The sequence below is a fragment of the Ambystoma mexicanum genome, chromosome 2q, assembly GCF_040938575.1.
Source record: "Ambystoma mexicanum isolate Mex_15411 chromosome 2q, UKY_AmexF1_1, whole genome shotgun sequence".
Classification (NCBI taxonomy): domain Eukaryota; kingdom Metazoa; phylum Chordata; class Amphibia; order Caudata; family Ambystomatidae; genus Ambystoma; species Ambystoma mexicanum.
Window position 1 is genome coordinate 56,467,551 of NC_090924.1, and position 16,920 is coordinate 56,484,470.

The 16,920-nt window shown below is 48.5% G+C and overlaps 1 protein-coding gene across 1 annotated transcript in view; it reads left to right on the plus strand.

Moving 5' to 3' along the window:
- The first annotated feature begins 2,501 nt into the window (after window positions 1-2,501).
- PTX4 (pentraxin 4) overlaps window positions 2,502-16,920 on the plus strand; it is a 147,443-nt gene continuing 133,024 nt past the window's right edge. The window contains exon 1 of the mRNA XM_069646814.1: window positions 2,502-3,179. Coding sequence (XP_069502915.1) covers window positions 3,054-3,179 — 126 coding nt within the window. The 5' untranslated portion in view covers window positions 2,502-3,053. The remainder of the gene's footprint in view (window positions 3,180-16,920) is intronic.

Here is a 16,920-nt window from a genome sequence, read left to right on the forward strand (position 1 = left end):
ATAATGAGTTCCACACTGGGTCCCTCTTCCTTCTCCGACACTCAAGAGTCCTCGCTGCCAATGAGGCCCGCCACTTGGGTCTTGAGGCGCATTAAGTCATCCTCCACTGAGCTGAACCTCTGCTCCACTTCCGTTTCTCTTTCACATACTTTATGCAGGTCCGCCAGCACCAAGGTCACATCCACCCCCACCTCCTTGATGCTCCCCTCCAAAGATGACCTGTTAGCCTGTATTGCCTACATCAATGTCTCCAGGGTGATGCCTTCTGACCCCTCCTTCGTCGTCCCTGCCCCTTCTTGGGGCCCAGACTCCGGTCTGGCCTGTCTCTGCCTGGGATCTGTGTATTTATCAATTTTTTGCTGGCCCTTTACTATGACTCTTCTGGTTAGGGACCCCTTCACCACGGTCCTTGCTTCCTACTGGGCCATCCCGCTCCCGTTGAGGCCCATGAAGCATCCACCACCAGCCCTACCTCCAGAGGGCACAGTCTCTCCCCAAGGATGTAAACTGCCCTTATCGAGCCACACTGCGTCAAACTCTACTCCGCCTGCCGACCAGCACACTTGCTGAGGGCCCTCACAGTCGGGGGCTCAAGACCACAAATGCTCGTCTCCTCTGACCCAGCTGGTGGGACCCTTTTGAAAGAACACAGGCAGACCCGTTGAAGGATAGGTGACGTGCGTAGGTCACAAAAACGCCCAGTCCGTAAGCAGTCAATGTAGGGCACATTTGGAAAATTAAAGGGTTACGTAAGAAAGCACAGTAGCAAATGTATGGGAACGCTATCACAATCAAGAGAAAACAACGAATGTCCTACCTTCTCACATTCCCACAGGTGTCCCGATAAAAATGGTACATCATATGTGGGTGCACTGAACTGAGTTAAAAGGGAAAAGGCTAATCTACTGGTACACCAAACATGCTGGGAAGACCAAACCCATACTGCATTTGGCCTTGTGGACAACCCACAGATTTGGGCCTGTGGTACTACGGTCTTTCCAAGGGACAGATAGGTTGAATAAAAGTGGGGACAAAGAAGAGCCTTGTGGGACACTGTATGTGACTGGAATGGGGAGTGATTGATAAGGGGGCATATAGAAAAAGTATGTCCTGTCAGTAAGGAAGGAAGTCAACCAGTCTAGGATGGTGACAAAACGTTTCATCCCGTGGGATAGGATGTTTAGTAGAATGGTATGGTGGAGGAGTATGGGGAGTGCTATGTTTCCTTTGTCAGTGATGCTGTGGAGGTCATCAAGGATGTGAAGTGTACCGTGTCTGAGGTTGCAACCCAGATTGGAAGGGTCTGAGGCGGTTGTTTGTGGTGATTTGTTGTTGCACTTGGTTAAGGGCAAAGCATTCCATAGTTCTGCCGTGGTATGGGAGGATATTAATTGGGGGAGTCATATTAGTGGAGTCTGAGTCAATAGTGGTTACAACGTGGTTCTCCAACAGTAACATTTTGTGTTGACTCTCAGTCTGTGTTTCTCATGATCTCTCAGCACTATAAGGCAGGTACAGTATGCAAAGTACTCTCTGAAAATGTACCCTATCCTATCAACCATTATTCATACATGTGGAAATAATTAGTTTGAAATGATTCACCTGATGCCATGTTTTAGAAATGGCTTGAGTTGAACCCACACCCAACCTTGTTTCCACAAAGGATTTAACTTCACTTGATATCCTCGCTAGTTGAATAGCACCAGGATTGTTTACAACACCCGTGATTTTGGTACGGTGATACCAGCCAGTGACCCCACTCTCAAAATTTTTCCAGCACCACTGGTTGAAGTGAAGTCACAGTTTGGGTTGCTTCTTGATCTGCGTCATCTTGCCACAGTAGAGTTGATTCGTACAGGCCTTCTCGTTTATTCTCTGTGCGTGCAGATGTCGTTTCCTTGACCTCACATCTGTTACAACAGCGAGCAACCAAGGACAGTATGCCAAACCAAGAAAAGCCATATTTCTATAAGCCAGGTCATGTTCATTGTTAGGAATAGGGTCAGAAACCTGGCCATGTAAACAGACTATGCTCTCACGCGTTTTCCCTTAAACCTTGTTAATATTCTTGCTGGGTTTAAATGTATTTGAGGTGGTAACAAAATGAAGTTGATGCATAATAGCAAGCCTCCAGTCTTGCCACAGAACTGATATGACAGCTGTCACCTGGCGCAGGACACAGACGCATTGAACATTGTATTAGGTTGGCGTGGGGTGTGTGGGCCTGGGTCATGTAACAACGCAGCCAAGAGCGACCACACAAGCTTTGTGCAGAAGGGCGGCTCCGTCTAACAAACCTTTACAGAAAGGGCTCCTGGGCCAGAATTGCTCGTCAAGACCCCATAGCTATAATTGGCTGCAAGGGAATGTTCCTAGAGTCTGCAATTCTCATCTATTTAGGGAAGAGAGCAATCGTGCCTCCTGTTACTGCGCTGGGAGGGGCCCACGGCCCTCACTGAGACCAACCTGAAGAAAGGAGGGGGTTTCATCGGCAATAGCGTGACAGGAGGGGGCAAGTAGAGTCGGGCTGAGAAAGAACAGAGGGCACACACCAACAGTAAGAAAGGAAAAGGCGAGCACACGGGGCACTTTTATCACTGATCAGGGTGAACCGGCAAGTGCTCACGGAGAGGGGGGGTGCAAGTCGACCGGTACTGGGGTGACAGGGCGAGTCAAGCAGAGACACAGTCCGTTTACTGCCGAGGGAGCAGCACATGCACAACTTGGAGAAGAGACCGAGCTATACACCAGGAGGACTGAGAGAGAGGCGCCACGACAAAGTCCAGACGTAAATAGGCGCCAAAGTGTCAGAGTCAGGTCGGAAGCCCAGACAGGGCAAAGGAGCGCACGCGGCAGACCGACGCACGCATACCAGGGAAGGAGCCGAGGGGTCGCCAGGGGGCGTTGTCATCGCAGCGACCTGCGGCCCCCATCTCTGTGGGTGTCCGTCACTTAAGCTGGGCGAGTGGCCGCCGTGCCGCTCCGTTGGCCCTTGACTATCCTCGCCGGTGGCCGCCCGTTTCCCGCTCGGAGGGTCTCCACAGGGCCGGGTGATGCCAGGCATTAAGGTGGCGCTGGTCCTGGCTCTGCTCCTGCAGAGCAGCCTGCAGCAGGACGCCAGCTCGGGCCCGAAGCAGGGGAAACCTTTTTTCGAGAGGTTCCGGAGACTGGAGGAGCAGGTGAGTCTTGGCGGGAGCTCGCGGCCTGTGCAATGATGGGGATAATGGGCACGCAGGCGGGTAGCTGCACCCAGACTCGCGTAAAATAATGCGTACATGATTGCAAAAGGTTCCGACATGAACGTTTCTTGCAGTTATGATACGTTTCCCACAGTTCCTGGTCCCGATCCTCTAGGAGAACCTTTCCTTTTCCCCACAGACTCGTGCTGGTAATTTCTTCCCACTTTTCACTCACCTACCTTTCCCCGTGTTTACCTATTTCTTACATTGTTTTGCTGTTTTAATATTGCTATTTTCATGGTGCCCAACACCCGGGCCAATCCCTGTTGGGACCACCAACCCCTTTGTATGTATGTGTGGTCTTCTCCACATCACTATCTGTAAAATGGTGCTAGTTGCACAGGTAGGTTTAGGTGTTGTCGGAACACTGGCAGCCAGACCATTGCCTCCGAGTTCCACGAGGTGCCTTTTCCAGACGCCGCTGGCTGTTGCCATGGGCATCCTCCCCGAGGCCGAGGGGTCTGCAGGAGCGAGGGGTTTCGGCGGGTCAGCCTGCTGCATTGCACTGCTGTGGCTAGACACTGCGCCGGTCGTCTGCTCTTGGTCCTTGTAACAGGAGCATCTGCAGCAAATGCTTCTGGGAGATACCCGGGCACAGAGCGTCTAGAATTTGGGCCAGTGCAAAAGATCCGAGCAAGCGCCCTCACGACTACCTTTGCTGCTTGTATAATATGGAATGGAAGAAACAGGGTTCCCCCAGTCCATATTACTTAAAAGATTGTTTGCAGTGGAGTGGAATTGTTTTGCCAATTGTTTTCTGGCAGTGTGATAGGAAACTGGAAAAATAGGGCTTGGTGCAAATATATGTTGCAGGATATTATGTAACATTTTGAACCAAGACAATAAATCAGGGAACAAATGATTATGTCCTTTGTGTGCATTAATAAACACACACAAAAATGTGGCTCCACTTTCCCAAGATGGAAGTTTGAGGCAAAACCTGGAGCCTTTTGTGTAACACAGACTACTTAATTGTTTCTTCTGGGAAACAATTTTCTTGCACTGCATTGGGGCAACAATATACCACGATTCACTGTTGCAAAAGCAGCACCATTTGCGCGAAGTTAATTTGCCACATTTTGAGCTCATACCCATTTGCACTGTGCCCCTTTCGAGAATGTTCTCCCTCTCAACAAGCCAAATTCCTCGTATAGACTTTACCCCCCCACCCCCCCAGCCAACGGTTAGCACCCTCAATGACTTGTTTCGTTGCAATTATCCTGTGAAACACCTGTCTCCCCCTCCTTGGAGACAGGCTGAGAAGCATATTTACAAGCACTTTTTGGTGCTGTCCAAAAATGGAGCTAAGGGCACAGGCAGAGGCATAGTCGTTGACTCCCTGGGCGCACATCTTAAAGGCTTCAGTGTGTGATAAAATGAGGACCACTGGCTATATTTATTTTCACAACTTGCCTTGCTCGGGCACCCCGCCCGGGTATTTATTTCAAATGTAAATAGAGTGGGCCTGGTCTATATTCTGCCTCGCTTCCTCGAGAATGACGTTGACCCCGTTCATCTTTTTATATGTGGTTCCCCTTCTCGGGTTCCATGGCCGCCATTTCCACCCTCCCTGCTCTGGCCCAAGGAATGTTGCCTCTATAGGCTTACATGCCCTCATATACTTTACTAATGTGATGCACGAGGTGGTATTTTCTCTTCAGCGTGAGCCCATTGTCAGGTCCTCTTACTCCCCTGCCCACCCTTATGTCACTGCTAGGGGGGGGGGGTCTAGGTTAAAGGTTCGAAAACAAAAGGCTCGAATGCTTTTTTTTATGGGGGGTTCCCCCCAACACCCCCGTTTTCGCATTTAAAAAAACTTTTTTTGACATACCAAACAAAAAAATATATAAATAAATAATTTAAAAAAATTCGACCCTTTTATTTTCGATCCTTTTGGTTTTGATCAAAAGGGCATTCGACCCTTTTGATTCAAAACTTTGACCGGACACCCTGCTTTAGGGTTGCAGCCGACCTGGCCCGCATAGCTGCTGTGAGATTTTACTCAAGCCAATGAAAAGCCACACACACAGGGCTTAACAATGGAATGAATGGGCACAGAGCGGGTACTCAATGAATGGATTGTCATCATTCTGGGAAGGATATGTGTGTTGAGGACCTATTGCAGTGAGTAGTGTGACTTGAGTGTGCCAGGCACGGCACACATTTTAATTAAAATTCGGCATGTCATCTTTCCCATGTCGAAATGTGTAGCCCTGAGCTGCATGCTAAGATGCTAAAGTGGGTGCCCAAATATAGGAAGTGACATCACCAGTAGTTATATAACCGCATTTGAACGTAGTCGCCAACTTGGTGCAAGGGGGTAGGGCGTAGAACAGTGGAAACATTGGCCTGCATGTACTGGAGATGTAGATGGCCTGCATGTAGAAGGAGATGTAAGCCTCCCAGTTGCATTCCAGTGCGCCATCACTGCCTCTACTAAATCATCCAGGTTGGAGCAGTCCTCAAAAGGCAGAGCAATACGACTAGGATGGGAGAACGAAATGATTGCTAAACAGAAGGTACAGCTGCACGGTGGAGTACCAACACCAAAAAAGTTCCCAATGCAAGGGAAAACATGAAGTAAAGGCTCTATAGGACAGTATTATTGTAGGTCTTAACACCCAAATCTTAAATATTTGTTCCAAGTAAAGCGTGGAAGAAGGTGGCTGTGCCCAAATTGCAGAGTGGGTTAAAATCCGTGTTTTGCTGTTTAGCGTGTGACCCTTTCAAATAATGTAATCTGACCCTGATTTCAACTGCATAAATTGGAGTGCTTAGAAGTTATTACGTTTACACCCTTGCAAAAGGACAGTTTTAATAAGTGTAGGGACAAATTGGTGTACCCTTGTGCTCTTCTGCTAGTGGCTCCAATAATGTCACATAGAATTGCATTATTGCTTCCCTGGCCCTCTCCCAGTCTTGTATCACTTGATTTGGCAGGCAGATATATTCTCACCAGCCATTCAGTGCACCAGAGATTCTAGTATAGCGGGCTAACTGTGGTAGAACCACCATTACATTTTCTCCCCTGTTGCTCCCAGCCACGGAAGTTGTCTGGGCCGTCCAGAGTACTGACCCACACTCTGCAATGTCCTGTTATGCTATGATATTGAGTTTTTCATTGCACACCATCTGCCATTTTCACACTTTCCAGGACCTTCAGGCTGTGCACTGGGATTTTTCTATTGTGATACGCTACAAAATAGTGATTGCTGACCAAAGATTTGAACATAAAGAAAGATGGATTTGAAGTGTTGGCAGCCTGTGTCTCCACCATGCCTATCTTCTAAGCAGAGACGGTGGTCCCTTGCATACTCTCAACAGCAGGCCTCTATTGTTTAAAACTTTATTACCTTGCAATGTCGATGCAACTCGGGTGGATATCTCAGGGGCAACACACTCGCCTTGGGAGCATGATGACACGGAGCAACACAGACGCTGCTAACCATCTAGGTAAACCCTTTCATGCAGCTGGTCTTGGTTTTTACTGTTTGTTGAATGCTGGCACTGGAGCAAGAACCTTTGTTAGTCAAGGCTATCCTCGGGGCAATATTAATTGGTGGCTGTCAGCCAGCTAGCTCTTGTTCCACTGGGAACTTTAAGGCTCAGGGCATTCTGAATGTGCTAGAGTGGAGTGCATGGGTTAGAAGATTTCATACATGGAGGCACCAGATCAACGGAAGCCCTGTCCTTAGATGGCTGCTTGCCAATGGCTATCCTCGAAAGAACCTTTACGGCCAGATCAGGATTGAACTGGGCATTCAGTACCAAGGAAACGCCGGCCTATGAACTGAAGGCTTACTCTTCTGCTTGGTATAGCTCCCCCTAAATCGGACAAATCTTGAGGAAGTAACCGTCGTACAGGGCCACTCACACAGACACATAAACTGATGCCGAATGTATCCCTCACAGGGGCAATGTACCGCATCTTGCGCACTGGTACAAGATAGAAAATGCAGGGAGCTATTCAGGTCATTCCTGTAGCCTAGTAGAGCCTAGTGCGCCTGGCACCAACAGCTTCCAGGGGCTACATTTCACCCCCTTGGCCAACTAGGGCCATCCCAACAAACGTAGGGGATGTTAACTCTGTGTGTTAGAAAATCACTATTATGATCCATTTGGAGGATATTTAAGCCATAAAAGGTGTGTTACCTGACCCCTTTCCAAGGATAGGTGGGCACTCTGCCACACAGAAAAGCCATCCTTATATGGTCCGAATGTTGCAGCCATGTCATACGCGGAGGAGCGCATCCTGGGAGGCCGTAGTGCCTTTCGCAGCCCATGCCCTCTCTGTGTCCAGTGATCTAGAATCTGAAGCTCTATATTATGCTACAATACCCTTGACCCATTTTCAAAGACCTATTCCGTGCATGCCTGGTAAAGTGTGTAAAGCGCGATTGGATTCCGTTTGGAAGATATTTAAGGCTTAATGGGTGTAGATGCATTCAGGTGTCTGACCACTCTGCGATACAGAAACTCTGTCTTCCGAGGGCCTCGTGCCCGGGCCATCCACTACCTAGAAGCGGTAGAGTGGGGGAGTTGCGCAGTGCTCCCCCCCTCTCCATCAGTTTTGGGTTGGTTGTACTTCTACATCTGTGCACACCTCTTGCCAAGAGGAGTGCACAGATGTAGAAATACACCCAACCCAAAACAATGTTACCTCTAGATCTGTGCACCCCTCTTGCTTTGCATCTGTGCCTCCGTTTCTAAAAACGATTTTGAAAATGGAGGCAAAGCAAGAGGGGTGCACAGATGTAGAGGTAACATTGTTTTGGGTAGGGTGCATAGATGTACAAGTACACCCAACCCAAAACTGATGGAGGCACAGATACAATGCAAGAGGGGTGCACAGATGTACAAATACTTCCAGCCCAAAAATGATTTTTAGAAACGGCACAGACGTAGAAGAAGGGAAAGGGGGTGTTGAGGAAATTAAATAACGGTGGTTGGGGCATAAGGAAAAAGAGGAAAGAACTGCTAAAGTAAAAAGGAAAATAAAAACCTTTACCTGATGCTGCTTCCCGAACGTGCTACTCTCTGCTTCAACTGGTGGCATTGTCCCATGTGCCTGCATGACACTGCTTCCTTAAACACGGGTGAACTGGAAGCAAAACAACAGAAGCTTTCAGTAGCGCCTAAGCCCTCCCCTCCAGGACCATCCAGCAATATGAAGGCCCAGGGAGGAGGGCTTAGTTACAAATGTTTGCAGCTTTTACCCGGGCCAGAGAGGGACGCAGTATGGATGTAACAAAGGGCCATCCATACTGCGTCTCTTCTCTACAGCCCGGGGGAGTGGGGGGCTCAGCCCTGACTTTGTTTTGCAGGCGGGTGCCCAGGCCCCGGAGCACCCACGTACTCGGTGCCCCTGAAGACACCTATCATTTAGGCTCCAAGAAAAATGTTCTAGTGCAGTTTGGTCTATATATATGTGATCAATGTATATAAAAGTATTAGCTCAAAAGAAGAAATTCAAATGCAGGGTTGTTTCCATGAAGCATTCCGCCCATCAGAAGAGCTGCCATGTGAGGTGGTTTGAAGCTTGGCAGTGTTGGTCAGAGCAATTGCCGGACGTTAAGATTAATCTAAAACATCCAGTCATTACCTCTTTTGTTGAACTTGCGCCACCCAAGGGGCACGGGTATGCCCAGACGTGGGGCCCGAGCCTGTTGGGCATACAAACTGAAGATACACCTCTCTGATGATGTTCAATGAGGAGAAAACATGTCTGGGGTTGCTTGTGGTCTCGTGCAGAAGGGATGGGACCTAACCCTTCAGACTACTCTGCCCCCCTTTAGGGTTGGATGAAGCCTGATTTGCACATGGTCTTTCCCCTTTTGTATTCGCTTGGCAGGCTGAAGAACGATGGTCTGGACGGTTGCCCAGAGCAATTGCCAGAGGTTAAGATTAATTCTAAACCTTCCAGCCTTCACCTCTTTTGTTGTGTTGAAGTTCACCGATACATGTCTTGCAACATCACCATGGTAATGTGTACATTTATATAGCCCTGCTCCATGCCCACATGAGGGATGAATGTGATAATGTAGGCGCTCCCTTCCAAGTCCGCTTTTGATTTTATTTCTAGTCAAATAACATATGTCTTCCATCTCTCACTTTCTAACGCTTGTTATTCTTCATCTCTCCAACCTCTTCCCCATCACTTTCTTACATATCACTCACATTCCATGTTTTTCTCCCTCTTTTTGTCTGTCTCCTCCCCAGACTACCCATTAGTGGAAAAGGTTGCTTTAATGTGACAGGCCACGGCTTACAAACTACTCTAATCTGCCCCCTCGACCTTACAGACTAAACAAAACATTAAGCATGCAGGTAAAGCCACTTCTGCCCGTATTCCCTCCCTTCAAATATTGCTTCCCCTTACAACTCCCCCACATCTTTCCAAACTTTATCCATGCCCTCTCCCTGAGTCACTGCCCGTCTTTCTTCCCTACCTCTTCCCCTCTCTTGTAACCCCGGGCTAGCCTGTCTGTCCAAACAGCACTAACCACCCTCCTTATCGCGATAATAATCCTTCGGCTTCAACCAACCATCATTTAACCAACTGTGTCCCCGGCTACCGCTCCAATATCCCCAATCTCTCCAATATCCTCAGACCCCCAACTCACCCACACTCTCTTCTTCAAGGAAAGCCAGGCTGAGCTGCCACATCAGCAACAAAGAAACACCACAGTACAAATCTTCTTTGTCCCTTGATGCACTGACCTGTCACCAAAAAATCACAGCCTCTTCGCTATTACTCACCTCCCCCAATCCGCACCCCTTGGAGGATAAAACACTACCCTAAAGCCAAAAAATAACAGGGTGGGTGGGCGGGCAACACAGAACAGCTTTAACCACCTATTGTTCCTGCACCTTCACTGGCGCCCCTATAAATAACTTGGAGAGGCACTCTATCCCCACCTCGGCTCACTGGCCGTGGTGCAGCACCCAAAACCTCGCTGGGCACAACGCGTACCGCATGCTCCCCAGGGCCCATCTTTGGGTTGAACAGCACAAAATACCCACACTCGCCATTAGTGGAAAAGGTTGCTTTAATGTGACAGCCACGGCTTACAAACTACACTAACCTGGCTCCTCGGCCTTAAAGGCTACACAAAATGTTAAACATGTAGGTAAACCCACTTCCACCCCCATTCCCTCCCTTCAAATATTGCTTCACTCTTCAACTCCCCCTCATCTTTCCAAACTTTATCCATGCCCTCTCCCCGAGTCACTGCCCGTCTTTCTTCCCTACCTCTTCCCCTTTCTTGTAACCCCGGGCTAGCCTGTCTGTCCAAACAGCACTAACCACCCTCCTTATGCGATAATAATCCTTCGGCTTCAACCAACCATCATTTAACCAACCATGTCCCTGGCACCAGAAAACCCCCCCCAGAGGTATTCTTTCTGCCCCCACTATTAACTTCCTATGTACTCCTTCGCTTAATTATTCAATCATCTCTTTTATACACTACCGGAACTGAATGAAATGTTCTTTTACTCATCCTTCCTCTGTAATTTGCCCTCCTTCCCTTACCTCCAACCCCCCTTTTAAATTGCTCACAATGCCACTATAAACATTCCTATGCCCTTCCCTCTAACCGTTGATGGCGTCCCTACCCAACTCCATCTTTGAAAGCCAAAACCCCTTTTGTAACTTTATAACTAACAATTGACCTCTGACTGCTATGGCCGCCCTACCTCTATACACAATCATAATAGCCCTCATCCCTTTCCGACTCCACCAATGAAACTCACCTGGGAAAAAACACCTTACCCAAACTACAATAAAACTTTTATACCCCTACATACATAGACACCCTACGTAGCAACTGGTCCCCTATTCTCTTCTTCAGAATGCCACCTCCTGCAGCATCTGCAAAAGAAAAGACAAATTAAGCACCACACCAAATGAACTCAAACCACCTTACTGCACTCTGCTACTCCTCTGCTTCCTTACCGAACACGTGTCACTATAATCTTCTAACTCCTTTTTGCACCCATTCCTTCCTTGCACATCAAACCCTGCTCCTCCTCACCAAATCCCCCCTTTGGCAGCCCCCCCAAAATGTAACCGCAACAACATGCTCCCTTTTCCCGTGGCGCTCATGCTCTCACAAAACCCCACCCCCTTACCACATTTCACTGGTGTCCCTTTCTCCCACCCTTTTCCCGATAAAGCAGCACCTAGTCTTAGTTCTGAAGTGCCTGCCTATTGTACCTTTTCATAACAGGGCACAACACGGGCCCTCCCTTTCCCCCTTTCCAAAACCAATACCTTCTTTCCCTTCTTTTCTTTTTTATATACCAACTTCACCATCCCAAACATCCCCACCATTAGACTATCGTAAAACTGCACCAGCACCCCTGTGATGCACAAACGTTTGCACCCTGCGCCCTAAAACCCTCTCACCTCACTCCTTCTCCCTCTCCTCCTGATTAACCCACTCGCTACCCCACATAAAATATTCTCTGAAGCCATAATAGGCCCTTTGCCAGCACCTGCGACCCTTTTACTTATATGATATATATATATGCATGAATCGAGCAACAGAGGTGTGTATATTCATGCCCAGAACGTGGGGGACATCATGTGATCAAGCTACGAGGTGTAGCGAAACACGTTATCCCCTTGATGGCCTCCCGTGTGTACTGGGTGCGGGTTGCTAATTGATTTTAAATTCCATGTTGTTGAACGAATAAAGGATTATTTTTTAAAATCTTTTTGTCACGACTGACTGAGGAAACCACGCTGTTCCGCCGGCAGAAACTACACTTTGGACAAAGCAACTCTGTGAGTACGGCTCGATCTTCGCTAAGGAATTGGTGAAACTAAGAGAGAATATATATATATATATATATTTTGTGCCACACCCTCCTGTCCTTATTCCACATGCTCATTTACTCCTGTTTCCCCGATACAGCCTGCACACCAGCCTTCTGCTGTCACCAAACAAATTCATTCTGATCCCGAGCCCCCAACGATGCTCCCCTTCTTTATTTTCACCTAGATAAACTAAGACCCCTGGAACATAATGTGGTGTCAATGTAGTAAAACTAATTGAAGACATAACCCCCAGTTCTAATCTACCAACTGTATGCTGTCCCCTCAATGACCCACAAATGTTGCAGTGACCAGCCCTACAGCTAAGGGGTGCATCAGCCACCCCATCTCCCCAAAAATATGCAAGTACTGGCCAATATAAAAATTGGAAGCAGACATGTAGAACATAGTACCCGGTTTATGGTCTTTGCATCGAAAAAGGTGCATCGAAAAGCCAATGCATCGAAAAATATGCATTGAAAATAAATGCATCAAAATTCTATGTTTTACATGAAAAGTACATATCCATCGAAACTTTTCCATCAAATGGATATGTATTTTTAAATGTAAAAGATAGCATTTCGTTGCTTTTATTTTCTACATGAAAACGTTACATGGAGCTGTCCAGTGCTGAAATTTCAGCACTGGCCAGCTCCTTGTAACGTTTTATTGTTTTTTGTATATTGGGGGGATGTTCCCTCCTCCAAGCCACCTCAGCCCCCACACCCACCCCCTTAACCCTAACCCTAATCTAACCCTTAATCTAACCCTAGCCCCAACCCTAACCTCTAATTTAACCCTTAATCTAACCCTAAATCTAACCCTAGCCCCAACCCTAACCCTAGCCCCAACCCTAACCTAACCCTTAATCTAACCCTAAATCTAACCCTAACCCCAACCCTAAACCCTAACCCTATCCATCGAAATTAACCACCAGAAATTATTCAATGAATATGCTTTTCGATGGAAAGGCATTTCAATTAATAATTTTTCGATGGAAAGCTATTCGATGGAAAGGTATTAGTTGGAAAGACCAGATACCATAGTACCCCTGCTTTCACCCACAAAGCTCCCTGGATATGTTTTGACCAGTAGTGCAAGTAGTACCACAGGCAGAACCTACAATTACTTCCTGATAGGAAGACGTAAACAAGTATATTTAAATATGCAAAAGAAGGTCTGGGAGTCCCTCTACCAGCACGAACAGAGCCCATTGACCTATTCTTGGGTGGATGGCCCCCGGCAGAGCCTCAACCACGCTTTAGCTCACTTCACATTTCAGAGAGGAGAAATTTCAATATGCATATTAGTCTTTGTCCCGCCCAAAAGCAGTCCCACACCGAAATTCTAGGCAAATCTCCTCTGAACAAGAGTAGCAACAGCAACCCCAGACACGTTTCTCGGCCTAGTCGGGCCTCATCAGTGAGGTGGAGCTGTGCCTCTCTTTAACCGTGTTCGTTCTCGCAGACGGGTGCCTATAACAATTTTTTGAATGTTTAAGGGACTTAGGTTTTGTCACCCTAAGTTTCCTAGGGTCATCCAGACGTGGACCCCTTGCTCACTGTGCTCAAAGAGGCACAGCTCCGACTCACTAATGAGGCCCAACAAGGCTTAAACACATGCCTGGGGTTGCTGTTGATACTCTTGTTCAGAAGAGAATTGCCATAGCATTTTGGTGCTGGACGGCCCATGTGGGTGGGACAAAGATTGATATGCAAATAGATATTTCCCTTCTGTGAAAGGCACAGTAAGCTAAAGTTTGTGCTGTGGACTCTCGAGTGGGTATCTTCCCAAAGAACAGGTCATTTAGCCGTGTTTGTTCTTGCAGAGGGGCACCTATGACTAGTTTTTGCATGTATCTTTAAACGTGCAAAGAAATAATCATCACAAAACATTTATGTTTCCCACTTCAAACACATTTCCACCTGCCTATAAAATACTCCCATTGGAAACTGGATCTACATTTGAACTCCTCAAAAAATCATCTCACTGCCAACTCTAAAAAATATGGAGTAAAATACTCCTTCCCCCAAATCTCATCCGGAGCACTGGCTGCTACCATCCTCTGTACTTAACATATTCATCCCTCTTACCATAACCTAACTACTCCTCTTCATTGCAAACCACTGTAAACCCTTGTAACCCTCAGACCAACCCCACCCTTTATTACATAGGGGCCAGCATATTGACAGCATCTCGTGGCCATTTACCCACCAACACACCCCTGTTTGAGTACTCCACTGCAGTCATCCCTAAAATACCAAATGCTCCCCCGTTTCTTGCCATGCACCCCTCTTTATTTCTCCCCCACTGCACCAGAGGCCATACCTGCATCCTCTGTTCATGCAGTTTAATTCCCTCTCCCTGCCCCCCACCGTAACTGCAACACCCTCTTCCTTTGCCAATGCGCCCCTGTTTTCACCCTTGTAAAGGCTTGCTCCCCGCTCTTTGCCATGCACACCTGAATTCCCTCAGCGCACAGAAACACTGCCTTCCTCCTTCTTGGCTAACGCCCCCATGCTCACCCTTGCACCTGCTCTAATGCGGTCACTGTTCCCCCACTGCACCAGGGGCTGTCCGTGCACTCCCTATCCATGCAGATCAATCCACACACCCTGCTACGTCACGTAGCACCACTGCTCCCCTCATCCCCTGGTGCGTCGCACCGGTCTGTTCCACCCCTTCACCAGGGCACACATGCTCTGATATAGCTCCCTTTGTGCCCCACCATTTTCCCCTGACTAAAGATCCTCAAACCCTCCCTTTCCTTTTACCTTTTCTTTCTTTTTTTCTTTTTTTGTTTTGTAGCCAGCATCTCCATCCCCGTTTCAAGAAAATGTATAACTCCTCACCTCCACAATGCTTGTCCCTCTCACTCTCCTTTCCTTATCCCTATCCAACCCTTCCCTGTTAATTGACATTCTCCGCATCCCTGGATACCCCTGTTCCCCATTGGTCTAAACTTCTTTGTTGACCTGTATTCACCCACCTTAACTGTCACCAACCTTTACTGTCGCACAACCAAATTTTTACTTAAGCCAAACAAAACGCCCAATATAGACGACAAAACAGATTACCTGTCTCTGGGCCCAAACCCCCCAACTTATTGACCTAAAATGTACATATCCCCCAATATTATGTCTTTGTTGGTGCCCCTACCACCACAATCACCAGCACCCCTCTTGCTGCCACCCCTCCCCCTAAGGTTGCCATCTGCCTTCTGACGCCCCCAGGCCCTGTCCCATGTGTGGCGGCCATTAACTGGGCTGCAAAAAAAGGAATAGGCCGAGCCTGCTGTATTGACAAGCTCTTAAATGACAAGGCCCAAAGAGGCCACACCAACGAACACCCCACCTGCCCCCCACTGCTTGCACTATGCCAGACCTGGGCCTGATACCTCTGGCCCCCGACCCTACAGCATACCACCTCCTTAATTACTGCACGCTGCTCACCTTTACCCCTCACCCTTGCACCAGGTCCCTGCCGTCACTTTAATATAACACCTAACATGATACGCCCTCCCCTGCACCCCCTAATGTCATTCCCTTCTTCTCTAGCATCCTTTTCAACCACCTTCTTGGCCACAGAGCTCCCAAAGCCTTTTCTTTATTAATATTACACGTCCACTCCTGCTCCAAAGTGCAATATCCTCTCTTCATTCCATATTTATTATCCCCCTTTTTAGTAATTTTGATTGTTTTGTTTTTCTTTTTTTTATAACCTTTAATCAAATGTGCCCTGCAACATCACCAAAATTACCCTTCCCAAAACACCAATGCACCTGCAGTTCCAAACTTTGCTCACCTCATTGTCTGCAGGAGCACCCTTCCAACCATTTCCTCTGTGCCAATCCCCATCATCCTATCTTTCTCTGTCCCAGCAGACTGCTGCAAAATACGGAAAACCCTGCTTTCCGCTGCATCGTAGCGTGGGCCGTGTTGAGGGTGTGTCCTGGCCCCCATGCGTGCCCGTGAGCCCCCACACTAGACAGACCACACACGACACACGTCTATCTAGTTCGGGCTCCCCGGTCGCTCTGCGGCGTCCGGGAATGCCCCGTTTATTTAACTTGCACGCGGCAACGTCACGCCGCCTCGTGCGCTTACCACACGGGGCAGCGCCACATTCCTCCTTTTTCGGGAGGAAACACAATTGCTTTTATTAAACACTGCAAACCACACACACAAAATACCACCAATATGATGAGCCCATGCCCCTTTAATATCAGCCGCCCGGATCCCCTCACTCCGGTTGACTCTCCACATGTCCCAACACGTATTCGCTGAGATAAGTGGGTTTCCCTCGCCTAGCCCTCTGGGGGTACCTCCCGCTTACCTCTGGCACGGGAAGTCCATCAGTCCCAGCTCCCCGGACTGGAGAGCTCTGGGCGCTCACAGGGATTCCAACTTCCTCAGGCACCTCCGCCATGTCAGGGTCCAGGGGTGGTTCAGTTCAGGAGTCACCCAGCTCCTTGAAGAAGCTGACGTTTTGGGTGACAGCAGATCGTCCATCCGATGCCGTCACCATGGACCCTTTCACAGCCACCACGTCCTGTGGCTCCGGTTCGTAGGGGAGCGAGAGCTTGCCATGGGGGTGTCTGTTTCGAATGAGCACCTCGTCCCCGGTTCCAGCCGCTGGGGGCGAAGACCCCTTCGCAGGTTCTCCTGGTCAATCCTGGTCCTCCTATCGGCCTCGACCTGCTGACTGTCGATCACCCCGGGCTCCTTCTCCCGGACCTCGGGCATCGCCTGAACAGAGCCTCCGCAGGGGCAACCCCGGTGGAGGCATGTGGAGTGGTGCGGTACACCCGCAGGAATTGATAAAAGGGCGCGTTGGAGGGGCTGCCCTTGTCCCTGAGCA